This window comes from Rhinolophus ferrumequinum, chromosome 18 (genome assembly GCF_004115265.2).
Source record: "Rhinolophus ferrumequinum isolate MPI-CBG mRhiFer1 chromosome 18, mRhiFer1_v1.p, whole genome shotgun sequence".
NCBI lineage: Eukaryota > Metazoa > Chordata > Mammalia > Chiroptera > Rhinolophidae > Rhinolophus > Rhinolophus ferrumequinum.
Window position 1 is genome coordinate 2,972,235 of NC_046301.1, and position 25,431 is coordinate 2,997,665.

The 25,431-nt window shown below is 46.0% G+C and overlaps 1 protein-coding gene across 3 annotated transcripts in view; it reads right to left on the minus strand.

Moving 5' to 3' along the window:
• SEC24D (SEC24 homolog D, COPII coat complex component) overlaps window positions 1-25,431 on the minus strand; it is a 75,669-nt gene that overhangs the window by 5,003 nt on the left and 45,235 nt on the right. For all 3 annotated transcript variants that reach the window (XM_033134483.1, XM_033134484.1, XM_033134482.1), the window contains 12 exons: window positions 22,027-22,151; window positions 18,294-18,485; window positions 17,609-17,702; window positions 13,544-13,660; window positions 13,122-13,292; window positions 12,037-12,133; window positions 11,761-11,906; window positions 10,711-10,849; window positions 9,458-9,576; window positions 5,071-5,250; window positions 2,859-3,050; window positions 584-673 (listed from right to left, as the gene is read on the minus strand). In XM_033134483.1, coding sequence (XP_032990374.1) covers window positions 584-673; window positions 2,859-3,050; window positions 5,071-5,250; window positions 9,458-9,576; window positions 10,711-10,849; window positions 11,761-11,906; window positions 12,037-12,133; window positions 13,122-13,292; window positions 13,544-13,660; window positions 17,609-17,702; window positions 18,294-18,485; window positions 22,027-22,151 — 1,662 coding nt within the window. The remainder of the gene's footprint in view (window positions 1-583; window positions 674-2,858; window positions 3,051-5,070; window positions 5,251-9,457; window positions 9,577-10,710; window positions 10,850-11,760; window positions 11,907-12,036; window positions 12,134-13,121; window positions 13,293-13,543; window positions 13,661-17,608; window positions 17,703-18,293; window positions 18,486-22,026; window positions 22,152-25,431) is intronic.

A 25,431-nucleotide genomic window follows, 5' to 3' on the forward strand; every position in this document is an offset into this window, starting at 1 on the left:
ACCTCTCCAGCCTGGACCACCCTCACTGGGGCATTCCCAATTCCAGGAGACCAACACTAAGGCTCGAGAGGAAAGATGGGGGAGCAGCCGGACGTAGCGACAGGCCTACTTTCCTGAGTTAGAGATGTTTTCACTTCTTTTACTCAAACTCGAAAAAGGCTTGAAAGGGGCCTAGAAGGGCCAGGATAACAAAACTTCCCAGAGATCATAAAGCTAAGGTTGTACACATAAAGTTTTACAAATGTTTTGAATAATACGTCTATAAGTAAGTCGTTCTAGGCACTGAAGGAAAAGTCCGTTCCGAATCTGTCGTCTGTGAGTGGTGTCCACTGCTACAAACCACGGAGAGGACCCTCAGAATTACTAAGTTAATACTTACTAACTACCCCGGCTAACCCAAGGCGGTAGCTGTTGAGTTTTGCATGTTTGTGTCTGATGAGTAGGTAGTAGATATACTTAGAGGTTAGTGTGAGTTTTCTGTCAAAGGTCATGTTATGAAAACATAGGACATGCATTTAAAAAGTGTAATGAAATTTAGAAATAAAACACCTGAAGAAAGGAAAAACTAAAATCTCATCCTTACCTTCATTGAGTACGGCCTCTTTTGTTGGATAATACTCATTATCGTTCTGAGTGTTTGAGAATACGGGTTTCCCACCTCAGGCAGTGACGTCTAAAATTAAGAAAAATCAAAGTTTAAGTTTCAGTATAATTTATAGCATTTAGATAGAAGCAGCAATAAGATTATTAGAATGTTAAAGTTAAAAGAACACCTTTTTAAACCGTATGTTTGACGTAGTTCATTTACCTAAGCATCAAAAATATGAAAAAATGCACTACAACTTATTCTTACTGGCACACATTTCCACCAGTGAACTGTCTTTTGAAAATAAACCATCTGGAATGTGACATATGTACGTCACTGAAATGACACAACAGGCACACATTTTATGCAAAGGACGTCCTTGGACCATTCACCATGATGTTTCACCCCTGGTGTTACAGCTTATTTCAGGGCTACACTGCGAGAGAGGACGCACTTCATTCCTTCAGCGGGTCAGCGGCAGGGCCCGGAGGCAGCGCCAGGCGGGCAAACGCCACCCACTGACCACTGTTCAACATAAGACCACCGAATGCTGGTCCAAGGGAAATGTGGCCTCGTAGATGTCCCTGAGCTGGTCAGTGGTCCCCAAGAGACACCTATGCCGCTGCACGTGGCCTGCGGGGTGGGAAGGATGTGCACTTAGACCTTGTCCATGAAACAGGAAAACGCAAATGTTTACTTCTCAGCCGGAAGCTACCAAGAGTAATCACTTATGAGTTAGCCGCTGAAGGAGGGTTACAACATTTTACCCCAAGTCACAAGTCTCAGGAAAAGATAAGTCAATAGTTTTCGCAGGTGGTGTAAGGAAAAACAGAAATTCACCATTTATATTTACATTCCATCTGCTATTTGTATCCTCTGACATTAAGGTAGATCTTTTTATTCAACTAATAGAAGAGTGTACTTCATGTATACGTCTCAAAGTGCCAACTGCATCTAAAGACAAAGTGACACGGGCTTTTTCTTTTGTTGCATTTTCTGCAGAAGGCGAGAGGAGGTACGCCACAGAAGCACAGACCTTCCAATCTGCTTTGTGGTGGAGAGACAGGCTATTTCACATGTGTACTCCAGTCAGCAAATAAACATTTAATGTGAACTTCATCAACACACTGAATCAGAGGCCGCCTTTAGTTCCACACAAACATTCTTCAGACTCATAGTTCTTTGCCTACTGACTTTTGATTTTGCTTTTTATTGTTTAGAAACTGCTTTTCTAGACATTCCTTCATTTTAACCACATGCAGACATCTTACTATTTCTAAAACTTCATCTTCCCCTTAAAACTAGTTCTTCATGGGATATGGTCATCTTGAATTGCTCTAAAACTATACTTTTGACATCCGTAGTGGATACACAGCTCTCTAACCTGACTGCCTACCTAGAATTTTACTCCTGCCTCCCTCCGAGACGCTGCACATCTACCTCCATACCAGAACAGGAATTAAGTAGCCTTGGCCCTCTTGCCATAACCTAAGTGAAGCCTCAGGGGACAAAGTGCTGAGTCCTAGCTGTGGGTCATAAGGAATTCACCACCGAGCAGAGGAAGGCACTGACGGCCACCGAGCAAGGACGGTGACCACCACAGCCAAGGAGCTCACCCAACGATGGTCTGCAAATGAGGTTCGGGATACATGCTCCTCTCAAATTAGAATCGCTGGGTGTTCCTAATACACTTTAAAAATAAAGCCATTTGTATTCATTCCACATGCAACCACACTCTCTTTTGTAATGACTGCAACAGAGAGGGGTCATGTTTCCCGGGAGTGCTGTGCAGCTCAGCAGTGTCAGCGGCAGCTGGGTGTGTATGAGAGAGTTCTGCTGCTTCTGAACATGCAGGTCAGCTCCTGGACCAGACAGGAGCCCAAAGCCTCAGAATGCTGTCAGTTCCCATCTCTGCCATCCCTCCCAGAGGATTCGTCCCCAAGCCTGAGTCATCTATGAAATGTGATGACAATACCTGTCTCACTGACTCGTTACAGGAATGAAGTGAAAGGGTATATTGAGAATATTTACAGCACAGGGACACACATACGAACTGATCCAGAAACATTAGCAATCTCTTTGGGTGCTTGGATAATACTTTCTACAAATAACTTCATACCAGCTCACTGTTATTCATCAAAATGTGAAATTCTCCGGTTTCACACGGAACTATATACCTCCTGTTGTCTTCTTTGTGACCCATTGTTGTACATGAACAAAAAAACACTTAAGAACGTGCATTTTGCCACAAAACCAGTGAGAAAACACTCACCATCTCTGTGTTGACGTGCGCCAAGGACGGCACGTTGAATATGCCTTGGATTAGTTCTGCGGGGCTGCTGGCTCCCAACCACAGGAACATGTGCAGACCGTCAGCCAGGAGGAAGAGCCCTTCCTCGGAGAGACGGGACTCGGAGCAGCGGACGGCGGCAGGCAGTGCTGTGCTGCTGACGTCCACCGTGTGCTGGGCAGGCAACGGCGAGAGTTAGAGACCCGTGGCCGCTCCTCGCCTCCCCCACCCGCCCTTCCAGGGCCCGGCTTTGTCCCGGTCACTGCACTGCCTCGTACAGCTGATGCATGTGGCGAGGGAAGAAGACAGAACAAATAAAGTCAGTCACCTACACAGCCTGGTAGATGGTGTTAAGTGCCATGAGGAAAAAAGCAGGAAAGTGGGATAGGACATGTCAGGTGGTGGTGGTACGATATCCAATAAGGTGGAGTCCAGGAAGGCTTGTTGCGAAGGGAACTTTGGGGTAAAGACCCAAGGACATGAGACGGGGTTATGGGGGAATCTGTGGAAGAGCATTCTGGAGGGAAGGATGGAACAGCTGGGGCAAAGGTCCTAAGGCAAGAGCCTGTCGACGATGTTCCGAGATCCGCAAGGAGGCCAGTATGGCTGGAGCAGAGAGAGCAAGGGCAGCGGAACACAAGCTGGGGGGAGACAGAAGGCGGCGGTGGCGGTGGGGGTACAGACAGCTCTGGGCCAGGAGTTGGGCCAGGAATGAGGCTTTCACTGAAACAGGAAATCCCAAGGGTCCTGAGTCGAGCAGGGACAGGAGCTGACAATTACTCTAACAGGACCACTCCAACTTCTGTGCTGAAAACTGACTGAAGGAGAGGTAAAGGCACGAGCCAGGGGCTTGGAGGAGGGGACCTCAGTCGTGCTCAGGACAGAGGGCGGGCTACGCCTGCAGCTGGGAGTTCACAGATGGGGTGGGAAGTGGTCAGACTCCGGATGCTCTCGCAAGGAGAGTGGACCTGACTGCAGGTGGACGAGAAAGAAAGCAGTCAAGGGGGGCTCCAGGCTTGCGGCCTGAAGTAGCAATGGAGGTGGAGGGGCGACAGAACTGCGCTGGGCGGTGGGTTAAGATGCCCGTTACACCCCCTGGGGAGACGGCGGGAGGCCGCAGGCACCACCACATCGAGAGCTCAGGGCAGAGGCAGGACTTGGGGCTCGTCCGTCTCGGTGGCACCGGCAGCCACGAGGACAGACAGCTAAGACCCTAGGGGCCGAGTGCAGGCCGACAAGAGAAGCCCCCCAGGACCTGAGCCCGGGGAAGAAGTTGTTTCAGAGAAGGACGCAAGTGGAGATGCCGCGGACAGGTCAGAGGACAGGGGAGAGCTGCCCACTGGTCTAGGACGCGGTCACCGATGACCTTGGCAGTTTTAGGGGGTGGCAATGTTCCTGTCGCTTAGAGCTCCAGTGTCTTTACACACAGATTGCTGAGCACCCAATTTTATCTGAAAATCAATCATTTGTGATCATTTACATCTAACATCCATCCTAATTCAAAGCATCGATGGCTTTTTATTTCCAACCTAATTTAATTCTAACTTCCCTGTTACTGAGAGCCTGGGTCTGAGTTTGAGGATAGGAGTTAGAAAGAAGCCATCAGCCGTCCCCTCTCCTCTTCTTCACTTTGAACCTAAACTTGTTGGTCTCGGGGGAGGGCAGGGTAGCCGAGAACTAAAGGCTGACTTCACATCAGGAGAAACCAGCACCAGGAAATCGAGGACAAGTGCAGTTAGTCCCCGCCCAGCGAAGGTGTCCTCGGTCCCACTGCTCTGTCAGCTCGCCTGCCTGCCTGTGGTGAAGGCCGCTCCTGGCCGTTCTGGTGAACTGTGGAGACTGAGTCACGCCGCACAGAACCGATGGATACATGTATGCGCGTGCAACCCCACGCACACGTAGCTGTCTTTAATGCTCTCAGGTACCTTTCTCCAACTTGCCCCAGCGTGTTCCTGACTTCCCCAGCTGTCCACTCGGAGTAGCAGTGGGGGTGGGGGAAGCAACCGCCAAGGGAACAGCTCAGAGAAGCAACCTCCCTCCACCCCGGCCTGGCCCGCTCAGAAAGCCCCTGCCCCCGGGCCCCTCTGCACATTCTGCGGACACCCGGGGCGTGACATCTCCCGTCCGCTGTGACACACAGAGCAGAACTGAGCAGCACCCCCCACCCCTGTGGGCGTGCCCACTGGGTGCTCACTATTGGCAGAAGCTGCGGGTAGAAGAAGAGCTGGGTGTCGGCCACCCCCATGGTCATGACCAGCTGCCTCTGGTACGCCCGCTCATCTATGGAGACCTCTGGTCTGCTGAGCAGCACACAGTTTTTCAGCAGGCAGTTCACGTACACCGGCAACACTTTCATGGAATCCGGTAAGATCAGCTGTTAGAGAAAGACATTCATTTCAGACGCCGAGCTTCCCACGTCAGTCAGAAGCACCGAGGTTGTCGTGAGGGCAATGGTGCCCTGTGCAGACTGGCGCATGGAGCCGGCCCAGGCACACGGGGCAGGGGCGCCACCCCACGCGCAGCCGCGCTGCTCGCCGTGCTCGCCGCACCCCACGCACCCCACGGCCCGCCCCGGCCCAGCGCTGCCCCTCGCCGGCCGCCTGGCTCTGCCAGACTCACTCGCTCTTTCCGGGGTTTCCTCATCTACACGTGGACCTCAGGACCTGAGTGGGCGCCACTGAGCAGTGAACGGTACTCGCTGGTGAAGCACTCAGTGTGGCCCCCACAGCGTCAGGCCCGTTTGTTAAATAAAGGAAGGCAGTCAGTGGCTTCCTACTCTGTTACCAACTCCTGCCTCCCAAGTTCAGGACCGGCGTTCCCAGCTGCCCACGAGGCATCTCCTCCTCGATGCCCCTCCATGCGTCCCCCAGTCAGTCAGTGACACACTGAGTGACAGCCACCGTGCCGCAGGTTCTGCGCCCAGGGTCGTACACAGGGGCCTGAGGCTCCGTCAACAGCGCTGGGCGCCCGAAGTCCATTAGTGATGATGGACGTGAATAGATCAAACACAACAAGGACGCTGCAGTGCTACACGGTCAAGCTAACAGGACACCCCGGTGAATTCAGGAGTGTCTCTACTGCAGGGTAACAGGCAAAACCAAAGTCCTACAATTCCACAAACTCGTCCTTCCGCTTATGGTTGCTGGTTTAGGTACCAGAGGGACTCTAACTTTATTTCTTCTTGACCATCAACTAGTAAATGAATTCTTCTCATTCTACCTTTATAATCCACCTGTACCTTCCCTTCCGCTCCTCGCTTTGGCTCATGTACATACCATCCCATGATGCTACAAATAACACAGGGCAGCGATTCTAGAAACAGAACTTGAAGGGTTAAATAATTACAAATAATCTGCCCATGTTGTTTAACCTTCTCCCAACTCAACTTTATAAAAACAGCTAAGGCTTAAGACTGACCAGAGTGTCACTTCCTTCCACTTAACAATACGTCAGCGGACAAAGAAGAGGTATCCAGAGCAGATGATAATTTGCAAATAGAAGGATCTGGTCTGTGAATTCATGATTTCTTTTTCAATTTCTATCTTGATGACGAAAAACAATATACACTTATCAGAATCCACACTGAAAAGAAAGTCCTCCTCAGGGCTCTGCTGGGGTTTATTCCTCTACTTCAATCCTTCACGTCACTGGTCTCCTCACAACCTACTGAGTAAGGTGTGTGCACGACAGAGCTTTCCACCTGGGTCAGGCAGACATATTCAGCACATTCTGCCCCTCACGACTTCTAATCTCCATTCAGAGAACGACAGGCAGTTAAATCACACGTCTTCACATGAGTGGAGCAGGCTCTTCGTGTAATTTTTACTCTGTATAAAAATTTTACTCTGTATAGTTTTATGTGACATTCGGATTACTTTCTCAACCAAGGAAAACTCTGATCCAAAGATGCCAGATTGTGGTCCCACTCCCGAGCCATGTGGCCTCAGTGCTGTTATTAGCCAGGCATCTGACGTGTTAGGAATCAAGAATGTTCTTGGATTCCATGTAGAAGCATGTATGTACAGTTTCTGAATACTGTCTTGCAGTTTCTCTGGTTGCTTATCATTAATCAGGTCATATTAAGACAATTTCTAACTGCTGTCCTAAATGCCACAAAGGTGTGAGCCTGGCCCAGGATGACACTATCAGGACTCAAATTCTGAGTAAAGGAGACGGCGCTACAGGGGCAGAAGGAAGAGAACAGAGGATGTAAATAAGGAAAACTGATGATGAAGAAGGAAAATGGAGTTCGAGTGACAGAAAACAAGGAGACAGTCTTAGTGGACGTCTCTGAGGTGGGAAGGAAATGGAGCGACAGATGGTGGCTGTGTAACCCCCCCCCCCCGCCCCCGTCCTCTCCCTAAGGGGGGCATTGTTCTTGGGGAGGATGGTGTGAATGAGGACGGTCGGGGAGGTGGGGAAGTCCTGTGAGTCGAGTCTGATTGAATTTGGAGAATTCTTCTCTTTGGGTTTTAAAGTGACAGAAATGGTAATGGATAAAAAAGAAAAAAAAAAACCTATTTGCAGTTAAGTCATTTGACCTGCCTTCTGAAGCCACTGTCCTCCCATTTGATGTAATATATTTAAATTCAAAACAGTGAGCTATTGGATTTAATCAAAAGAATCTACCACGCTTACAGAAGCTCAGAAAGTTGTTTCAATGCCGTCTGGAGCTCTGTCTGTCCTACGACCCCCACAGTGGGGGCCTCCTTCCCGGCTGCACCCTAACCACGCCCTGGCCTCACCCTGGTCCTGGCCCTGCAATGCAGTGACAGGTCTGTCCTGAGGCCAGTGTCACGCAGTCCAAGCACGGCCCACCCTAATGGTCTTGCTTGGTCTGAGAAACTTAAGGCTCTCTAGTAAAAAGTGGGATCCCTTTAGGGATGTCTCCACAGATACGTTTCTCACAAGTAAACTTGGGAGGGTACCAAGTTTGAGGGTACATTCTCTGAAGACAAGCCCGTGCCCGGCCATCGTGGGTTTTTCCTGAATGGTGTATTTTAATATATCATTGTACCCAGCAGTTTATCATCCCTACATCCTCCAGACTCCTGGTGCATGCCCACCAGCTAGCTAAGCTGTATCATTCTTAAAGCATAGCACTGGTTGAAAGACACATTTGAAATGTGCTCATGGAGAAAGAAAAATCTCATCATAAGAACAGTAATAATCTCTCTCAAGTTTTTCAGAGAAAATCTGGCATCATAAGGTTTTTACTCCAGAAATAAACTATATACACAGATGATCTAGTAGTAGAGACAAAGCTTTAAACTTTTTCAACAAGAAGAAAATAACGGGCTTTATTTTTTGCCTTAAATAGTCACAGATTTGTTTTTAACTTAAGGTCTTTGAATCTAGCTGTTGTAACTTTGAGCAAATAAACTTTCTGAGCGGGCGCTAACTATACCTGTTCTCCTTCAACCAACCCTTCTCAAGTGTGAGCTGTCCCAGAGGCAGAGCTGTTCCCAGAAGTCTAAGACAGACAGAACTGGTGTCATGTGCTCATAACCAGACTCTGTCCGACGCTGTCTGGTGGGCAAGTTCACTGTGAAGTCTGATATTGGAGTTCACCACAGGGGCAAACCTCCTGGATAATGAGAAGACGGAACTCACGTGGAGGTCAGGAGATGCTTCCACGTTTTCAACACAAGAGATGAAAAACCAATGGATGGCTAATGGAATCACTTTGGACACACAGGAATTTTTGTCAAAAGCCCAAGCTCAGAACTATGCTGGTTTTATTTTCCTTCTTTACCCAGATCGTCAATTTGGCCCTCAAATTCACCTGCATTATCTTTGCTGCTGAAGATGTACTTTTAGGTGGGGTATCAGATATGCTCTCGGCACCCACTTACCCACTTCTGACAATAAATGAACCAGAAAGTTTTCCCACTGTTGCTCATTGTCTTCTTTGAATCCAAATTCTGTGCTCAGAAATGTAATACACAACTATGAAAAATGGCATCCAGCTTTGATTGACAGAGGGAGGGATGTGAACGAGAGAAGAGATGCAGAAATAAAGGTGGACTCGGGTTCTACTTCTACAGGAGAGTCTAAATAAGGTTTATTCAAACATCTTCTAAAATTTCAAATTACTAGATGATAGCCAGAGACAATGCTTTCAAAACTCTTCATACCTATTAACTTTTAAATATAAAGAATTCCAATATTTATAAATTCTATCTATGTTTATAAAATATAAAGTCATCACTGCCTTTAGCTCATGGCAGCTTTGTTAATACATCTAAAAAGTACGTAGACACACACACACACACACTTCACAACCAAATTTTCTCCGTAGGCAAAGAGAATCCCTGTACATCGTGCTGTCTCTTACACATGACATTCTTTTGTTTACACACAATGCGGTGACTGTCAACCCAACATGCACGCACGTTTTTTTTGGTTCACGCATCTTCTAAAGCCACTAAGTTTTCCACACTGGCTATGAATACCAACACCCCGCCCTAACGGCATTCTCAGTTTTTTTGGCTGTATCCAAGAGCCTGGAATATCACAGGCCTTCCACAGGTAATGCAGTGGCGCGTGACTCGGTGGGGTCCAAGGATGGGCTCACTCACCTGGCTGGCTGCAGACGGACTCGCGCAGTTCTTTCGGTAGCACGCCAGCATATGGGCGGTCTGATTCACCAGGATTTCCCGGATGACCTTCAAGGGCTGGTGCAGAACTGCTTTGAAAGCTATTTGCACAAAACAATGGAAGGGGCAAGTTTTAGTCCCTTCAAACAATAATAAAAGAACAAAGTGCTATTATCTTCAGACCATTCAGCAAGGAATGACGGCCTTTAAAAATGCTAGTCACTTGCTAATGCTCTCCTCTGGACTAGGTCTGAGGATCCAGCCAGTGGAGAACAATGGCTACCTATAACCAAAGACAGGCCATTGGTCCCGATTTTTCCTGAGAATACTAGAAACGAAACTCAATACTCAGAGAAAAGAAAGACTAGTTCACCAGCTTCTGATGTCCTGAATTCCTATAGGCTGGATTGCTGTTTCTTCTAAACCTTAGTGTAGAATCTCCACTGGGGTTTGGGGGGAAGGAGAGAAGGAGCCAAAGAAAATCTCACGTCTGGCCCCGCCCCTGCCATTTCAGAGCTATCATAATGTTAGGGACCATCTTCTTCCATCATTCCCAGGTGCCTGGGGCACACGCACACACCATAATGAGGTTAATGTCACCTGCCCAAATTTCCACACACACCCCTCGGAAGGAAACTTTAGATAAAGCTGCACAGTGTGGGCCTGACTCAGTCATCTGTTTACTAACCTAGAGTTAGAGATGCTGACTAGTCTCCTCACCCTTTGCTTTTATAAATTCTGAATGTATCCATCAAAGGCTGCACCACCGCGGTCCTTCTCAGATCCTAACTGGATTAACCAACAAGCCTGACTGAACTGCAGTTGGCCCTCTGTATCGGCGGGTTCCACATGTGCAGATTCAACCAACCGTGGATGAAAAACATTTGGGAAACACAGTCACATGGTTGCTGACATGTACTGTAACTAGGCCTACGGTGGTTGTGTCTGTACGGGACATATACAGACTTTGTCTTGTCCTTATTCCCTAACAATACACGGTAACTACTATTTACAGAGCATTTACACGGTATTAGGTATTACTTACGAGTAACCTACAGACGACTGAGAGTATACGGGTGGCTGTGCGTAGGTTGTATGCAAACACTGCGCCATTTTACATAAGGGACCGGCCGTGGGTTTGGGCACCCTCGGGGTCCTAGAACCCGTCCCCCGCAGATTCTGAGGGATGCCTGTACCAGGCAGGGCGTCCTGCAGCACGGGCCAGCGAAGGTTACCTGACTTGGCGAAGAAGTTGACAAGGGCATCCGTCTCGCAGCTCTTGTAGAGATCAGCCAGCTGGGAGCTGCAGTTCAGGCCCAGGTTGTGAATCCGCAGTCTCCTCTGCCCGCTGATGGTGGTGTAGAGCACAGCACACTGCAGGGCAATATCCAGGGTACGTCCTACGTGAGCACTCCCGCCCCAGCTCGTCTGGTCTTACAGTTACAGAACAGTGTGTGTGGCTCAAGGGACAAAGAGGGACAGCCAATTCATGCATGGGGTTCTAGGTAGCATTCCGCTCGTTAAACTTACATTTTAATCGAGCTTTTCCCATGTAAGTATGTGCTGGCATCAACACAACTAGTGTACATTTCACATATCTCAGGTTGGATTTCCAGGAACTGGGATCCACATATAACACCTCATGACCTCACAGCCCCCCGCGAGGCTCCCTTCCCTTAGAAACATATGACTAGCTGTGAGGATGGCCTGGGTTTCATGCTGATGATATAGACATTTCGCGAATGCAAACACATAATTATTTCCCCAAATACCTGTGATTTAAAATAAGCTTTAGGTAGAGTTTTTCTCCACCAACGCCAGTGTCTCTCCAGTCTTTAAGGGTGATGATCGGGTCTGAAAACTCTGGCCATTGGATATAACTTTTCTTTTTTTAACTCAGAGTCCCCATGGCTTCTAGTTAATTGCATTCACTACAAAGCCAAACCCTACTGTACTCGTTTACAACATGATAACGTGTTGTACACAGTGTCTGACACACAGCAGGAGCTGTGCATGGTGCTGAGGCCTGAGAGAACTGACCACTGACGCCTGTCACACTGACCACAAGCCCACGGGCTCTCACGCAGTGACACGTAATTGTGACTTCATACGAATCGGAACACAGAGAACACGTAATGGAGTGCTCTAATCTAAGGACTCTGCCTTTGGAGAAATAGAGCAGAATTTATGGAGAGACTAAAACAGTTGATGGCATTTCAGTCTCCCGACTGATCACTGTCAGTAAAAAACTAAACAGCAAAATATGGGAATAAATCGGACAGCACCTGGATTAGGGCTCCGCTGTCTTCACCAAGTTTGTCATCGTGCTTGAACTCCACAGTCACGGCCTTCTCACAGTCGATGGCAGCCATCTCCACGTCAGTGGTGTTGTTCATAAAGATCCCACCGAAGAAATCAGTGGCTCTGAAACCTAAGGGTGAGGGGGGAAGAAATGTTGTTTCTCCTCGTGCGACTGTTATTGTCTTCCTTGGCCTGTTACCAATCTGAAGAGGAAACAATTATACAACAGAGACCTGGAAAATAGTATAAACGACCATTACCTGTGCTGGTACGGACCCTCATTATAGCATCAAATCCTATTTGCTTTTCAATATCATTCCTGAGGTCATTCAAAAATTGTCGGCTATCCAAGTGTATCTACAAAACAAAGGATGGTCAGTGTCCACCAGATGGCAGTAAAATACTTGCAATAACATTTTTTTTTTTCCCAAATCTTGATTAAAACCTACTTTACTCCAATAACCTCAAAAGGGTTCTTAAAGCTTTTTCAGTTTTATTTCATTTGGCCTTATCAAATCCTTTAACTAGTTTACAATATAAATATGTGCCTAGGTGATTAAAAATAACCTTATGGATGATATAGATGATTGACATTTGTCACTCATGTTGGGGAAACACTCATGCCCACTCCATGTTTCCATGCGAAGGGACATAAATTAGAGGCACCCCCACCCCCGGGCCCTTCTCCTCAGGTGAGGGCAGGTGACTGATCTGATCAGTAAGCGTGGGAAAAGGAACCCGGTGGGCACAGCTCAGCCCCCTCTGTGCCCCCTTTCTGGAGAGGCAGCCGGCCTGCAGGAGGCGCACATTTCTAGCCCCTCCACACGATGAGTTTTCATGATACCAGTGTCCGAGTGGAAGCTTGTAACTGTGCCACCCTGCACCCAGTGTACACATTCGTCACACTGAGGGTGACGGACGACTGAGCCCCCACTTGCCCGCAGACCCAGGTCCATTCTATGGAGACATTCTGGTCCTCTGTTGACTCTCCCAGTTCAAGCTTGGAAGGGACTGACCCCCAAATTATAACAATTTAAAACAAATATATAGTCACACTTAAAAACAATACCCTAAACATATTTAATACAAGATAGACAAATTTGGTATGAAAGAGATTTTTCCCGCCATGGATGTTCAGCTCTGAGGCTGGATGAGCGCAACCTGTTGCCAACAGTTAGGGAACAGGAAAGCAATCGCTTAACCAAGTATGCATGTCTTCCATCAGCTCTAGAATTTACATCTGTCGGTTGCCCACAAGGGGGCACAGCTTTCTCACCCTGTGACCTAAGCACCAGAGGTAAAATGGCAGTAGGGAGCCCAAGGTGAACCAATTGCTGGCTTTTACCTGGAAGTTGTTGTATTTGTACAGGGTTCCTCCCGTGAGCTGAGGCACGAGGCCCAAGGAGGCCACGTCCACGTACTGGCTGGGAAAGAGGAAGAGTGTCACACAGCAGCCATGGGCCACACACTCCTTGGCCAGCGAGTCATACACGCTGCTTTGGGGCTGGAAAAGTATCTGAAGAAAAAGATGCACAAAAGGAAAATGAAAACCACAAATTGTTTTTGTTTTAGGTTTTTAATTCCTATTAAATTTCTTAAATTCCTCGCAATGCCGAGTATTCCCATAATATGCAATGCCCTGGATTTCTGGATTTCCACATAGCTTCTCCCCGTTTCTTACACAAAGCACACCTTCCCTTCCTTCTTTCTTTACTCCTTTTAAGAACTGACACACAGACACTTCAAAGGGCAGTTGTCGATGGGTACCTTCTCTTTGTCTGTGTTAAGCAGCTTCTTGTCATCTCTGTTTTTGAGCTTCCCGGGGGCCTCCGCAGTGGGTAAGGAGGAGTGGAAGATGAACAGCTTCCCAGGACAGTCTGCTGCCTAAAACAGTCACAGAAAATGTCTTGGGTGGGAAAGTTTTATTTTAAGGGAATGAGAAAATAAAATGTAAGTACTTTCTCTGAATGAAGAAGTGACTACATGTCTCTGAATCCTCACAATGGCCTCTGTGTCCTTAGGCAGGTTCTATTCTCTCCGTTTTATAGGTGGGGAAACTGAGGCTTTGAGAGGATAAGCCACACAAGTTGTAAAGGAAAGAGCCAATATTTAAATGTCGATCTCTATACCATGATGCTCTAAAAAACAACCTAAATGATGTTTCAGCGTTCGGCCTACAGTAGTCTTTCAGGACCCAGGGAATCCGAGATGCAAAAATCGGTGAGGGCAGTCCCAGGGTCAGAATGCAGTTGACGCTCTTTGAAAGCCTGAGTGAACATGAATTAAACCTAGAGTGGTATTTCAAAGAAGGACGCATGAGAACATGGTGTTGGCAGCAGGAGACACAAGGCACCGGGACCAGGCAAGACGACAAAAGCAGAAATGTACTTGCGGTCCCTTTCGAAAAGGAGGATGTGGGCTCCACGAAAGTGAACTCAACATTAAGAATATTTAAAATCTCAGTTAAGGTGTAAGAAGTTATCTATCAAGCAAAATTTACCGACATCAAAAGACCAGTCTATCGCCCACCGTCATCTCGCCTTTCTGCAAACCCCCTGGGCACATGGCTCAGAATGCTGTCTCTGAAACAAAGGCGAGTGATCTGGTCACATATGGGTTTCTCGCCTAAGAATCCTGAGGACTGTGACAGAGGATGGAACCCACGTTCTCTGTGGATGGGGGTGGGGGGGTAGGAAACAGTGAGATGAGCTGCTGCCAGCCCATGCCAGGCTCTGCACACGCATCCTATTTCACACTCACAACCTGTGAACAAGGTCCCGTGCTCTGCCTTTTGAGGACAGGGAAACTGAAGCTGGTGCCGTCTGCCCCAGGTCACACAGCCCCAAGGCCCTGTGGAGTCCCATCAGAATCTGCACTCCAGTCTGACCTCCTGTGAACTCTGCCCAGCCCCGCCAGCCCTGGAAGGTGCTTGCTCTCCTGGAATCCAGCACATGCCTCACACACCTCCGTGTCTGTGCACATCTGTTCCCTCGGCCTGGAATCCATTCCACCCTTTTCATGGCCTGGGGCTGGGTTTGTGGCACGCACTGGTGAGCCGGGGTCAGCTATAAGACGTCTTATAAATTATTTGCTCCTAATAAGGCACTTGGGTTTGTGGACAACTTTAAAAAACAATGGAAAGAACTCAAGCTTAGCCTGTCCAAGTGTGTGAGTGACATCCTGATGTGCTTTGAAGGGAGTCACAGAGGTGGGGTCACAGCTGACACACAGCCTATCTTGTCTTTGCTGTGGCCAGTACTGAGCGGTGATTTTATTTTTGTGTGTGTGCAAGTCTTCTACTGCAAATGACTTCTATTAAGAGGTCCACAGCACTGGTAAGTAAGAAGGCGAGGAGGCGTGGAGCAGCGCAGCCAGTGGCCACCTATGTGCACACTGCAAGGAAAGACCTGCCAACACTATCCAACAGACACAGCAGCTCCAACGACCAAATCCAAGGAAAATTTACGATAAGACTGACAGTAACATGCTACAAATTTTGAAATTCTGGGACTAATTGTTTTCATTTCTATCATTTTTATTATTATAAAAGTACCTTTTTTTTTGGTTTTAATTCAAGTAGCAAAAAAGGTATAAAACTTTTTTTAAATCCACCTTCTCCCCAACTTTTCTTGCCTGTCACACCCAATTGCCTGAAGGAACTCACTGTCAAAACTCCTCTGTCCATCTAGATATTCTACTCAAAGAAGTGCTGTAATTTTACACCACAGTACTTAGAGCATGGGTTGGAATCCCAGCCACTTTATTAGCTGAGTGACACTGGGCAAATTACTTAATGTCTCAGTTATCTAAAATACGACATAGGAAAAATAGTAACTACATAAAATACTGTTGAGAGAATTCCATGGCCCAGGGTATTAATCATAATTAATCACAGGGTATTAATCATAATTAAACATACATGACTGCCTTGTTAATATTACCTATGGAGTAAAACTCTGAAGAGAAAAATCAGGGTCCATTAAAAAAATTAAGTTCAATATTGAAAAAAAAAGTAGCCATACATATCTATTTCTTTTTTCCCTATGTAATGGCTATTAATTTTAGATTTATAATTTCATTAATCACAAATATAAAATATTTTATAAGTAGCAATAATAGAAAAAGCTCCTATGGCATTACATGTTCTATATCCCTACAAAATTTATGTTTTCACAAAAATCTGATTGTGCCCACATGAGTGTGTCATATAGAATAAGAGAAATTACATATATCATTCTTATTATTACATAAAATAGATTGAGAAACGCAGGCCTGGAGAACCCTTACTCAAAATTCAGGTCCCATATCCTTCACTTTGAGAGACGCATAATCACCCTGACAGAGCTGGTTGCCTCTACATCCCCACACTACTTCGCAGATAAGACTGTTCTAGAATTACTGTCACTGCGTCACAACTTCATATGTTCTACTGTCTTGTACACATCACAGGCTCCATGAAAAAGGAAGGACCATGATTGTTCTGGTGTGTTTCTCCAGGCCATCTGGGGGGGCCCAGTGCCTGCCACTCTGCGGGTGCCCCACAGATTCTTGTAGACGGGATGTTGTAAAGCATCATCTGGACAGTAAATGTAGGTCTACAGATAATTTAAAGACGAATTCCCTGCAACTAATGATAGATTCAAAGTCTAACCACTAACGGCTATGTCATTCCAGCTTTTTGCCAAATTCTACTTATCTAGTTTTAGGGTGGAACTAACTCAGAAAACTGTTCCTTGGCCAAGTTCAAAGACAATGCCAGAAATCCACACATAGTTGAGTTATGAGTGTCAGATTTTAAAAGACTATGTAGAAAAAAAGACACTAAATACAAAATGCTGTGGTCACAGAATCACATGCAACAGAAAGTCGTGTGTCAAAGCCTTCACGTGTTCAAAAGTTCAAGAGCTTTTGAGAAAGCATGCCTGAGAACTTTCCAAACAGTCCCTCTTTATCTTTGTGACAAATAAGCACATGTTTTGCGTTAGTTTTTGTCAACTCTCTCTGCTTCAAGAAGTTTATTACCGCTGATAAAATCTATAGGTTTTACTTGGCGTCTGCCTGACAGAAAGCGAAGCTGTAATTCAAACAGGGAGTCGGTTCTAACATGTTCAGTTGGACACACAGGAAGAAGCACTGCACTTTGATGTTCTTCCAGTTCCTTTCCCGTCCGCAGACGACGAGACTCATCTCTGGCCTCCTGTGCACAATACCCGGAGCTGCTGGCGCGCTGGCCGCTGCCCTGGGCTTTCCAATGCCATTCTCTGCCCACCACCCACTGCGCCCCCTTTCTGGACACCGTGTCCTGTATTAGCCGCACGTCTTCTACCACCAGTGAGGAACTGAGGAGAAGGACAGTGGTCCTTCCAGCGCCTGACAGAACACGGCAGCTCACACATGAATCTTGGCATCCGGCAGGCCCCGTGGAGCCGGCCCACCTGCTGTCGATACTCACAGGCCTTGCCCTGGCATGTTTGAAAACCCCAAGGAAAGACAGGGTGAAATGGGGATTTTTCTCTTCATATTTGGTAGTTCAGATACTGTTGAAATCATTTTAAATAGATCACATAAAGTTCATGTAAAAGCCAAAGGGAGGAGCTAAACTGGAAATCCTGACAGAACCAGTCGCCCACATGTAACAGAGCTGGAATGTCAATGCTGGGAGCAATCGTGGTTTGGGCCATTTCCTCCCGGGGTCCGTGGGCAAGTCTGGAACAGCTTCTAGCAACGAGATGTGTTAATCAAGGCAGTGTGTCCTTTCAGGGATGACACTTGCTTTGTGTGTGTGACTGTTTCTACATTTTATCTACTAGCAATTCAAAGGCTTCCTCTCACCTTCAGTGCTTCCATGCCAGCCTGGACAACGGGAGCAAACACAGTCTCGTTTTCATTAGAGTCTGCAAACATCTCTGGAATCTGGTCCAATAAACTGTAAGAAATGCATGAGCAAACGGTTTAAATGTTTAGCATATTTATAACAACCTTCAACAAATAAATCACTCACATTTCAAGCATTAACATGAGTGGCGTTTATTTTACCCCAAACACCTGAACACCTGAGGGTAAATCTCACAGGTCATTCCTCAGGGAATCATATCCTGGCGTAGATTGGCACCAAAATTTATGATTTGGTTGGAACATTTACAAAATCACATTCTTTGTATTTTTTCTCTTCACTTTATTTCTGATCCCTTTAGACTATAAATTCTTGAACAATTCTTTATCATCATTATCTCTGAATACACTCATCCACATGCAGGAAATAACTCCCTTGCATTACCTTTCCAGCAAAAGAAAGGATTGACATGGTTGAGTGTGAATATTCAATGAATTCCTTCTTTCAAATACTGGTCTACATTAAAAAAAGACAGAACTAACATAAGAGTTTTATAATTCCTTCCATAAATGATAGAGTTTTATAACCCCCTTGCTAATGGCAAAACAAAATGATGTGTGATTGAATCAAAACAAACAATGGACACCTGATTTGTATGTAAATTATGAAACATGTGACATTTACTTGTGAATCACAGACTGGGATTCTTGGTAGTTGACAAGGAAACCATCCAACAAAGGAACGAAGACCTCGCCAACATCCGTCACCACCATCATCTGGGGTTGGGCCAAATTACTCTTGACATTAAAGAAATGGAGAACTTTGTTATATGTGATGAAACCGACTCGAATCGCAGAACTCTCCTGTTGCTCTTCCCTAGGAGGAAAAAAAAAAGAGTTGAAGGTTCTTTCATAAATGCATAAGAGGAGGTTTCTGTTGGAAACTCAGTAAGTATACTGCGATAAAACATACGGAAGACATGTTTAAAGTTCTGGTCTAAATTGTTTACCAGATGTAAACAACGCTGAGTCACAATGGTAGGTGAGGGGGGGATATGGCAAAAATAAGAAAGTTGATAAAAAAATTCTCGGTAAAAAAAAATCAAATAGATATTATGGAAACATTTGCTCATGTTTCTTTAATATATTTACTCTCAATCCACAGCAAATTTTTTTTTGCGAAACAAGCTAGTCTTATCACATTCTTTATAAACAAAGCCCCCCCAGAAGCCACCGGAAGGTCAAAAGAACAAATGGAGTATCTGAAGCAAGAGAAAGAACCGTCATCACAAACAGGGCGGCTCTTCCCATGAGGAAAGGCCTCGCCCTTCCTGTGTGACTCCCCTATGTGTTGTAGAGAATCTCCCCAGACAATGGGGCTGACTTTAGGAGCTACGTACTGTCTGTATATGTTAATGCACAAATACATCACATGTATGAACAGACAATGTAACTCTTACTAGGCAATAGGTAGACACTGACAATAAAAGCAATGAACTCCAAAACTACAACAAAAAGTAAAATTATCTGAGGAATTTCGAGACAAGGCCCGGATCTTCCTGAAAGGAGTGTAACGGTATGAATGTTCGCATTCAGTCTACACTAGGTGCATGCAGAGTGGTCTAGACTCTAGTTACATGTTGACCAAAGTGCCTCTCTCTCTCTCTTTCTGTCTCCCTCTCCTTCTGTATGTACACACACACACACACACACACACACACACACGATCACATACTGGACACTATTCTTACTAACTTTCAGTGGTGGATACAACATAGTGTGCAATGGTTACGTGAAAGCCACAGAGGATAGACATCATTTTCTTTGAGCCTTAGATACCAGTAAATCTGATTTTGCTAGGGGGACAACTCTTTGCAAATGAGCCTAGCTTGCTCAGTTTCTAAATCTTGCGCATGGCATAAAGACTTACTTGAGGACCACAGGAGGGAAAATGGCCAGCACACCACACAGTCTGAGGCCCATTTCCCAGCAAACCTTTTTGTACATAAGGTGAAAACCATCCAGCACATTACCAAGGGCACTAATTCTCTTCTAATAGTTAATTGGGAGTCAACAAGGCAAAAAGCAGAAAAGCAAATGACGGACAAGAATCTGGATTGCTTTTCCCACTGGACCTGGACATTCACAAGTGATGGGAAAAGGGCATCCTCAGACTCATAGGGCTCACTCAGAATCTAAATTAACATTTTTAAAAAACATCTAGTCAGAACATCTCGCATTATTGCAAAATATGAGTACACATTCCCATGGGAACATATTTTTTTTTAATTGGAGAAACAGAGATCTTCAAAGTTTACTTTCAACAGTGTAACTGCCTTGTTAAATCATACCGAGAAGGAAACGAAACCCCAGCCTCTCTATCATATTAATTCTATACAAATTCTATAAAGCACCAGGGGAATCATACCAAACAACATGTTTTTGTTTTTCTGCCTTTCAATTCCCTAACGCTTACCCCAGTTATTTTAATGGAATGAATCTGACAGAGCAACACGAGACGTTAGTAACTAGATGACCTGGGATATTCCAAAGTCAAGCATTTTGACCATTTCAGCTCCAACAACTTTAAGTACAAGCAAGTAGGAAAAATCGAAGAGTTTGAGCTACACAACAGGTGAGGCACTTCACATCTCTCCTTTCCTTTTTCAGAGAAGTCAGACAGCAAGGCCTGGCCACCTGGTGATTCCAAAGATGTAAATTCAAAGTGAAATGGGAAAGAATGGAACCTTCCCTCTTTGAAAGATTAGCTAAGAGATGAACACACCCCAAGACACTAATCAAGACTTACACTGTGCTTTAAAAAGGTATTTGGCATAGAACCTGCTTGAGTTCTAAGAAGTCAGTCAAATTGATGGCAGAATTACTATAAAGATATAAAGTTATATACATACACCAAAATAAAGTTCAGGGGAGAAAAAAAAACAGATTTGTTTTAAAAGGTAAAGGGAGAAAGGGTGTTTTGCTTGAATAAAAACTTTTGAGAGCGCTATCTGCCAAATGTCCAGGAATAACCAGAAGCACCCTTTCATTTATCAGTTTTCACCTGTCTCATGCCAGAGTCACACATCTGCTCCAATGGGATATAAAAGTTACGATGACATATAAGGAAAGAGTGTGACTCATAACTTACATGCATAGCTTGTAAGCTTCCCATCACCACTGTGCTGAAAAGGAACGGGCTGGGGACATGGCCAGGAAGACAGCCCGGTTCCCAGTGTGAGAAAAGGGAAGGACAGAGGCCGCTGCCCGAAGTTCAAGCAGTTTCCTTTCATGCCAGTCAAGCTGGACATTCAGATTCAGGATGAAGGCAGCCCTGGCAGAGCTCTAGGATAAAATGTGTCATACCCAGCGCAAAGTCCACACTTCTTGAGTCGCCCCGAGAAACAGGTAACACAAACTAGTTAGCAGCAGTCACCAGATTCCTTCCTTAAGCCCCGTCTTCAGCTTGCTGCTACCTCACTCTTCATGCTAGAATTCAGTCTGAAAGCATCTCAGTGTTTGTTAAACATCCCCTACTGCTTCTCCAAACCATCTTCGGGAATATTATGACTTCAGCTTCATGGGTACAAACAAAATGATTCCTGCACAGTCCCTCATCTGCTTTGCATGCGAGGACCTGGGGAGCCCTGAGGGCTGTGGCAAGGCGCCCCCGTCACGTCCCAGTGCAGACAGAGACTGCTGTGTTCAGGAGACAGACAGCGAGGGCGGCAGCTGTGGACACCAGTGCAGACTCTCGCTTTCTCAGCCTATTTCCTTAAGCATGTTTTCCTCTCACGAAGGAAGTCATTTTCCCTGCTCCCGAGTCTTCTTACTAGATGCCAGTCCCACCCTAAACAGCTCATTTGTACACCGGAAAACAGCTACCTTTGCTAAAATGCCCCTGCACCTTCCCTTTCTGCAGTGGTAAGGAAAGTGATTAGCCATTAAGTCACAGAGGCAGAGGCAGCCAAGCTGCAAGGGGTCAGACAGCGCCTCCTAAGGGCAAGAGGGACTCTGGTGATAAAGCCACGTGTCTGTGTGTGACAACAGTTCCGTTTCCTGGCATCCCCTAGAACTCTACATGCCTGGCAACTACCCACTTCCACTAGAAAATCAACACTTTTGCAAACGAACAACGGACTCCCCAAGTCTCCTCCACCACACTGGGGACTCTCCTTAGGGTCTACACAGTATCTTGAAGGCTGTCTACATTGCACCACTCTTCGGCAGTTGGTTTCTTCTACAAAAAAGCATTCTGACACTTTAAGGACTCTAAGACTGGTGCGGTCAGGTGTCTAAACAGTCACCCCATGTCCTCATTAGCAAAAGACACCAAGGGGCCATTCGGCCCGTTTTCTGGCCAACCCATGCATCCGGCAACACTGTGGAAGTCACACACAGCGCGGCGCTCCCCTTACTTGGGCAGTTTCTCCAGCACAGTCTTCAGCTCCTCACATATAAGCTTCACGAGACCGTTCTTGATGTTACTGTACGAAACATCGATCATGAAGATGAAGGCGGGAGGGTTGGGAGGCTTGTTCTTCTACAGGAAAGCAGACAGAGCACAGAGAGTAATTACACAGCATGTACATTTCATAATCAAATTAAAACACTCGGAAACTCTTGAAGGCCATCAGATGTCTCATTTAATATTTAGGACAGAACATGGGATGAAATCATTGTCCAGACCACAGTCTCTGATGCTGCAAAATGATAAAGGCTGTTTCTCTCCCGGGGTGTCGCCTGGGTCCCACTACTGCCTCAGACAGCTTCACAGTATCTGGCAGTGAAGGTTCCCATCTGTGAAGGTCCAAAGACCTCACTCCTACAGTTGCCCAAGGGTGGGGTGGTCTGGTGGCCGCCTTGCTCCTAGCTCGCTGCCATATAGGAAGAAATGTGTCGGGATCCCTGACAAATTGTGCCAAAAAAGAGGACGTACAATAATCAGTGCTTGTTTTTAAAACTATACTAAAACTTCATTAACTTGAAACTGCTACTTTCAATCTCTTCCTTGATAAGCTTTTTCAGTTTTAAAGATAGGAAATTACATACCAAAATATAATTGTGTACCTTAAAAAGGTAGGGCAGTATTGTTACTTACCTATTTCTAACATATTTATGGTAAAACATGGACTACGTGGCCTTTTCTCTACTTAAAATAATCACTATAACATAAAACAGCTGCTACATAAATGCTTTGTAACTGTTGGTCCCTTATTTTGCTGGCGTCCAACCAGATCTTAGGAAGTGATTCTCCAGTTCGATCTTACAAAATATTTAGAAAAGAAAGCCACAGGCAAACAACTTAAGTGACTCACACAAGAGAATAAAGAGTTAGGACTAGTTTCACTTTAACTTTATAATGACAAAGATGTTCTAAAATAAAATTGCATTTTAATTGTTACAATTGTAAAATTAGGTGAGAATATCTTCAAATCGTCGTTCTGACTCATTCTATAACCACTACAAGACTAGATATAGCATTCTTCTAATAAAAGTCCTTCACTTGAAATAAGAAAAAAAAATTACAGGACTTAAAATGATCAACCTGGAAACTTCAGTGCTTTGCCACTTCCAAAATCTGACCAACAAAGAAGTGAAAGAACTCTACTGCTTGTCTGTGTGAGCAGTCTTTATTGCAAATCATTCCTAATTCCCACCTAATCTATTTGTACCACAGACTTACGCTGGTTTGTATCAGATGAAAACACCAATCATTCCCACCCTTAGACTCACACTTCTCTGTGACCCTCCCAGCTGCTCCTCACCATGTCGTGTGCCCTCCCAGCTGCACCTCACCATGCCATGCGCCCTCCCAGCTGCTCCTCACCATGTCGTGTGCCCTCCCAGCTGCACCTCACCATGTCGTGTGCCCTCCCAGCTGCACCTCACCATGCCATGCGCCCTCCCAGCTGCTCCTCACCATGTCGTGTGCCCTCCCAGCTGCACCTCACCATGCCATGTGCCCTCCCAGCTGCTCCTCACCATGTCGTGTGCCCTCCCAGCTGCACCTCACCATGTCGTGTGCCCTCCCAGCTGCACCTCACCATGCCATGCGCCCTCCCAGCTGCTCCTCACCATGTCGTGTGCCCTCCCAGCAGCGCCTCACCATGTCGTAACCCTCCCAGCTGCGCCTCACCATGTCATGTGTCCTCCACATTACCAGCTCCCCACTGAGCGTCTGCGTTATCTCCAACCTATACATTCCTATGGAAGTGTCACTGCAGCTTGTTTCCTACGTGTGAAAAACGAATCCACCTTTCCTCTAAATGACATTCTCTTCCCACCTCTCTTTCTCTATCAATAACATCACCACACACTAACTCAAAGGCTTCAAACATGATTTGATTCCTTCTTTCGACCACTGATCCCCACTTGTTTATTCTTTCAGAATGCCTCTTTCACGTGGTTTTACCCCATCCCCACTCTTGTCCATCTGGAACTTTGTCATCTTGTGCCTAGAATCTGTAATGGCTTCCTCACTGGCTTCCTTAATCTATTACTCTACCCATTCAATCCAGCTTGCTTTGTACAGCCAAATTTAACACGTATGGACTATGTATAAGCCTGGTTTTCAATGACACATTACGGAAACTGCTATCTTAATGATCACAGACGTCCTGATTGCAAACTGCAGGAACTTGGAATAAAGTCCAACTCTCATCCTAAATCTCTTTTATCCCTGCAATTTTAGGCATGGCAGACCACTTTCACTTTTTTCAGCTGCCAAGGCACTGCGGTGTCACTTCCTCTCCAGCTTCCCTGTCTTCTGCTTCTGTTTCTCATTTCCTTATCTTCCTGTAAAGAACACCCTCTTCTCTCTTCTTCCCACGAGCTCCATCACAGACATCTCATTCACTTACTCAGTTTTAACCAGCAAATCCTCAAATTCCCTCTCATCATGGCCTCTTCTGAGCTCCAGACCAGCATCTAACTAACCAAAGCTCATCTCCACGTGCAGGTTCTGCCAGCACCTTACACTCAAAAATTGAGAAGCTACGACAACAGTCTCCCACTGCACGGCTCTTTTCTGTAAGAAACTTACAGAAGACAGGATGCTCTAAAATACTCCGGGTTTGAAACCCCCCTCTGTAGAACTGTCCATCACCCTGACCATCCACAGCTGGGTCCCTGTCAAGTCTTTTGTGGCTTCTCTAGTCCCGGTACCCAAATTCAGACCCTGGTTTTCTCTCTTTTCAAGTTATCTTTAATTGTAGTAAAATGCACATGATATAAATCGTACCATCTAAACCATGCCTAAGTGACAGTGCAGTGGAGGTAAGTCCATTCACACTGCTGTACAACCACCACCATCCATCCATCTCTAGGACCCTTTTATCTTGTCCCCATGAAACGACGCCATGCCATCGCATCAGCCCCTGGTAACTCTCTTCAGGGGCTCTCTTCAGCCCCTGGTAACGACCATTCTACATTTCTATAGTCTGTCTCTACGAAGCTGACTTGTCTAGGCACTTCATATAAGTAGAATCATACAGTATCTGTCTTTCCTGTGACTGGCTTATTTCCCTTCGCACGATGTCCTTAACAGCCATCCCTGCTGTGGCACGTGTCAGACCGGCCATCCTTTTCCAGGCTAAATAACTCCACTGTAAGCATGTGCCACTTTGTTTATCTGTCCTCCACCCAGGACACCTGGGTTGCTGCCCCGTTGGCCACTGTGAATAATGCTGTCACGAACAGGGGTGTGCAAACCTCTCTTTGAGACTCCACTTTCAATTATTGTGGGCTGTCCGCCCAGAAGTGGAATTGATGGGTCACATGGCCATTCTATTGTTCATCTTTTGATGAAGTGTTACGTCACC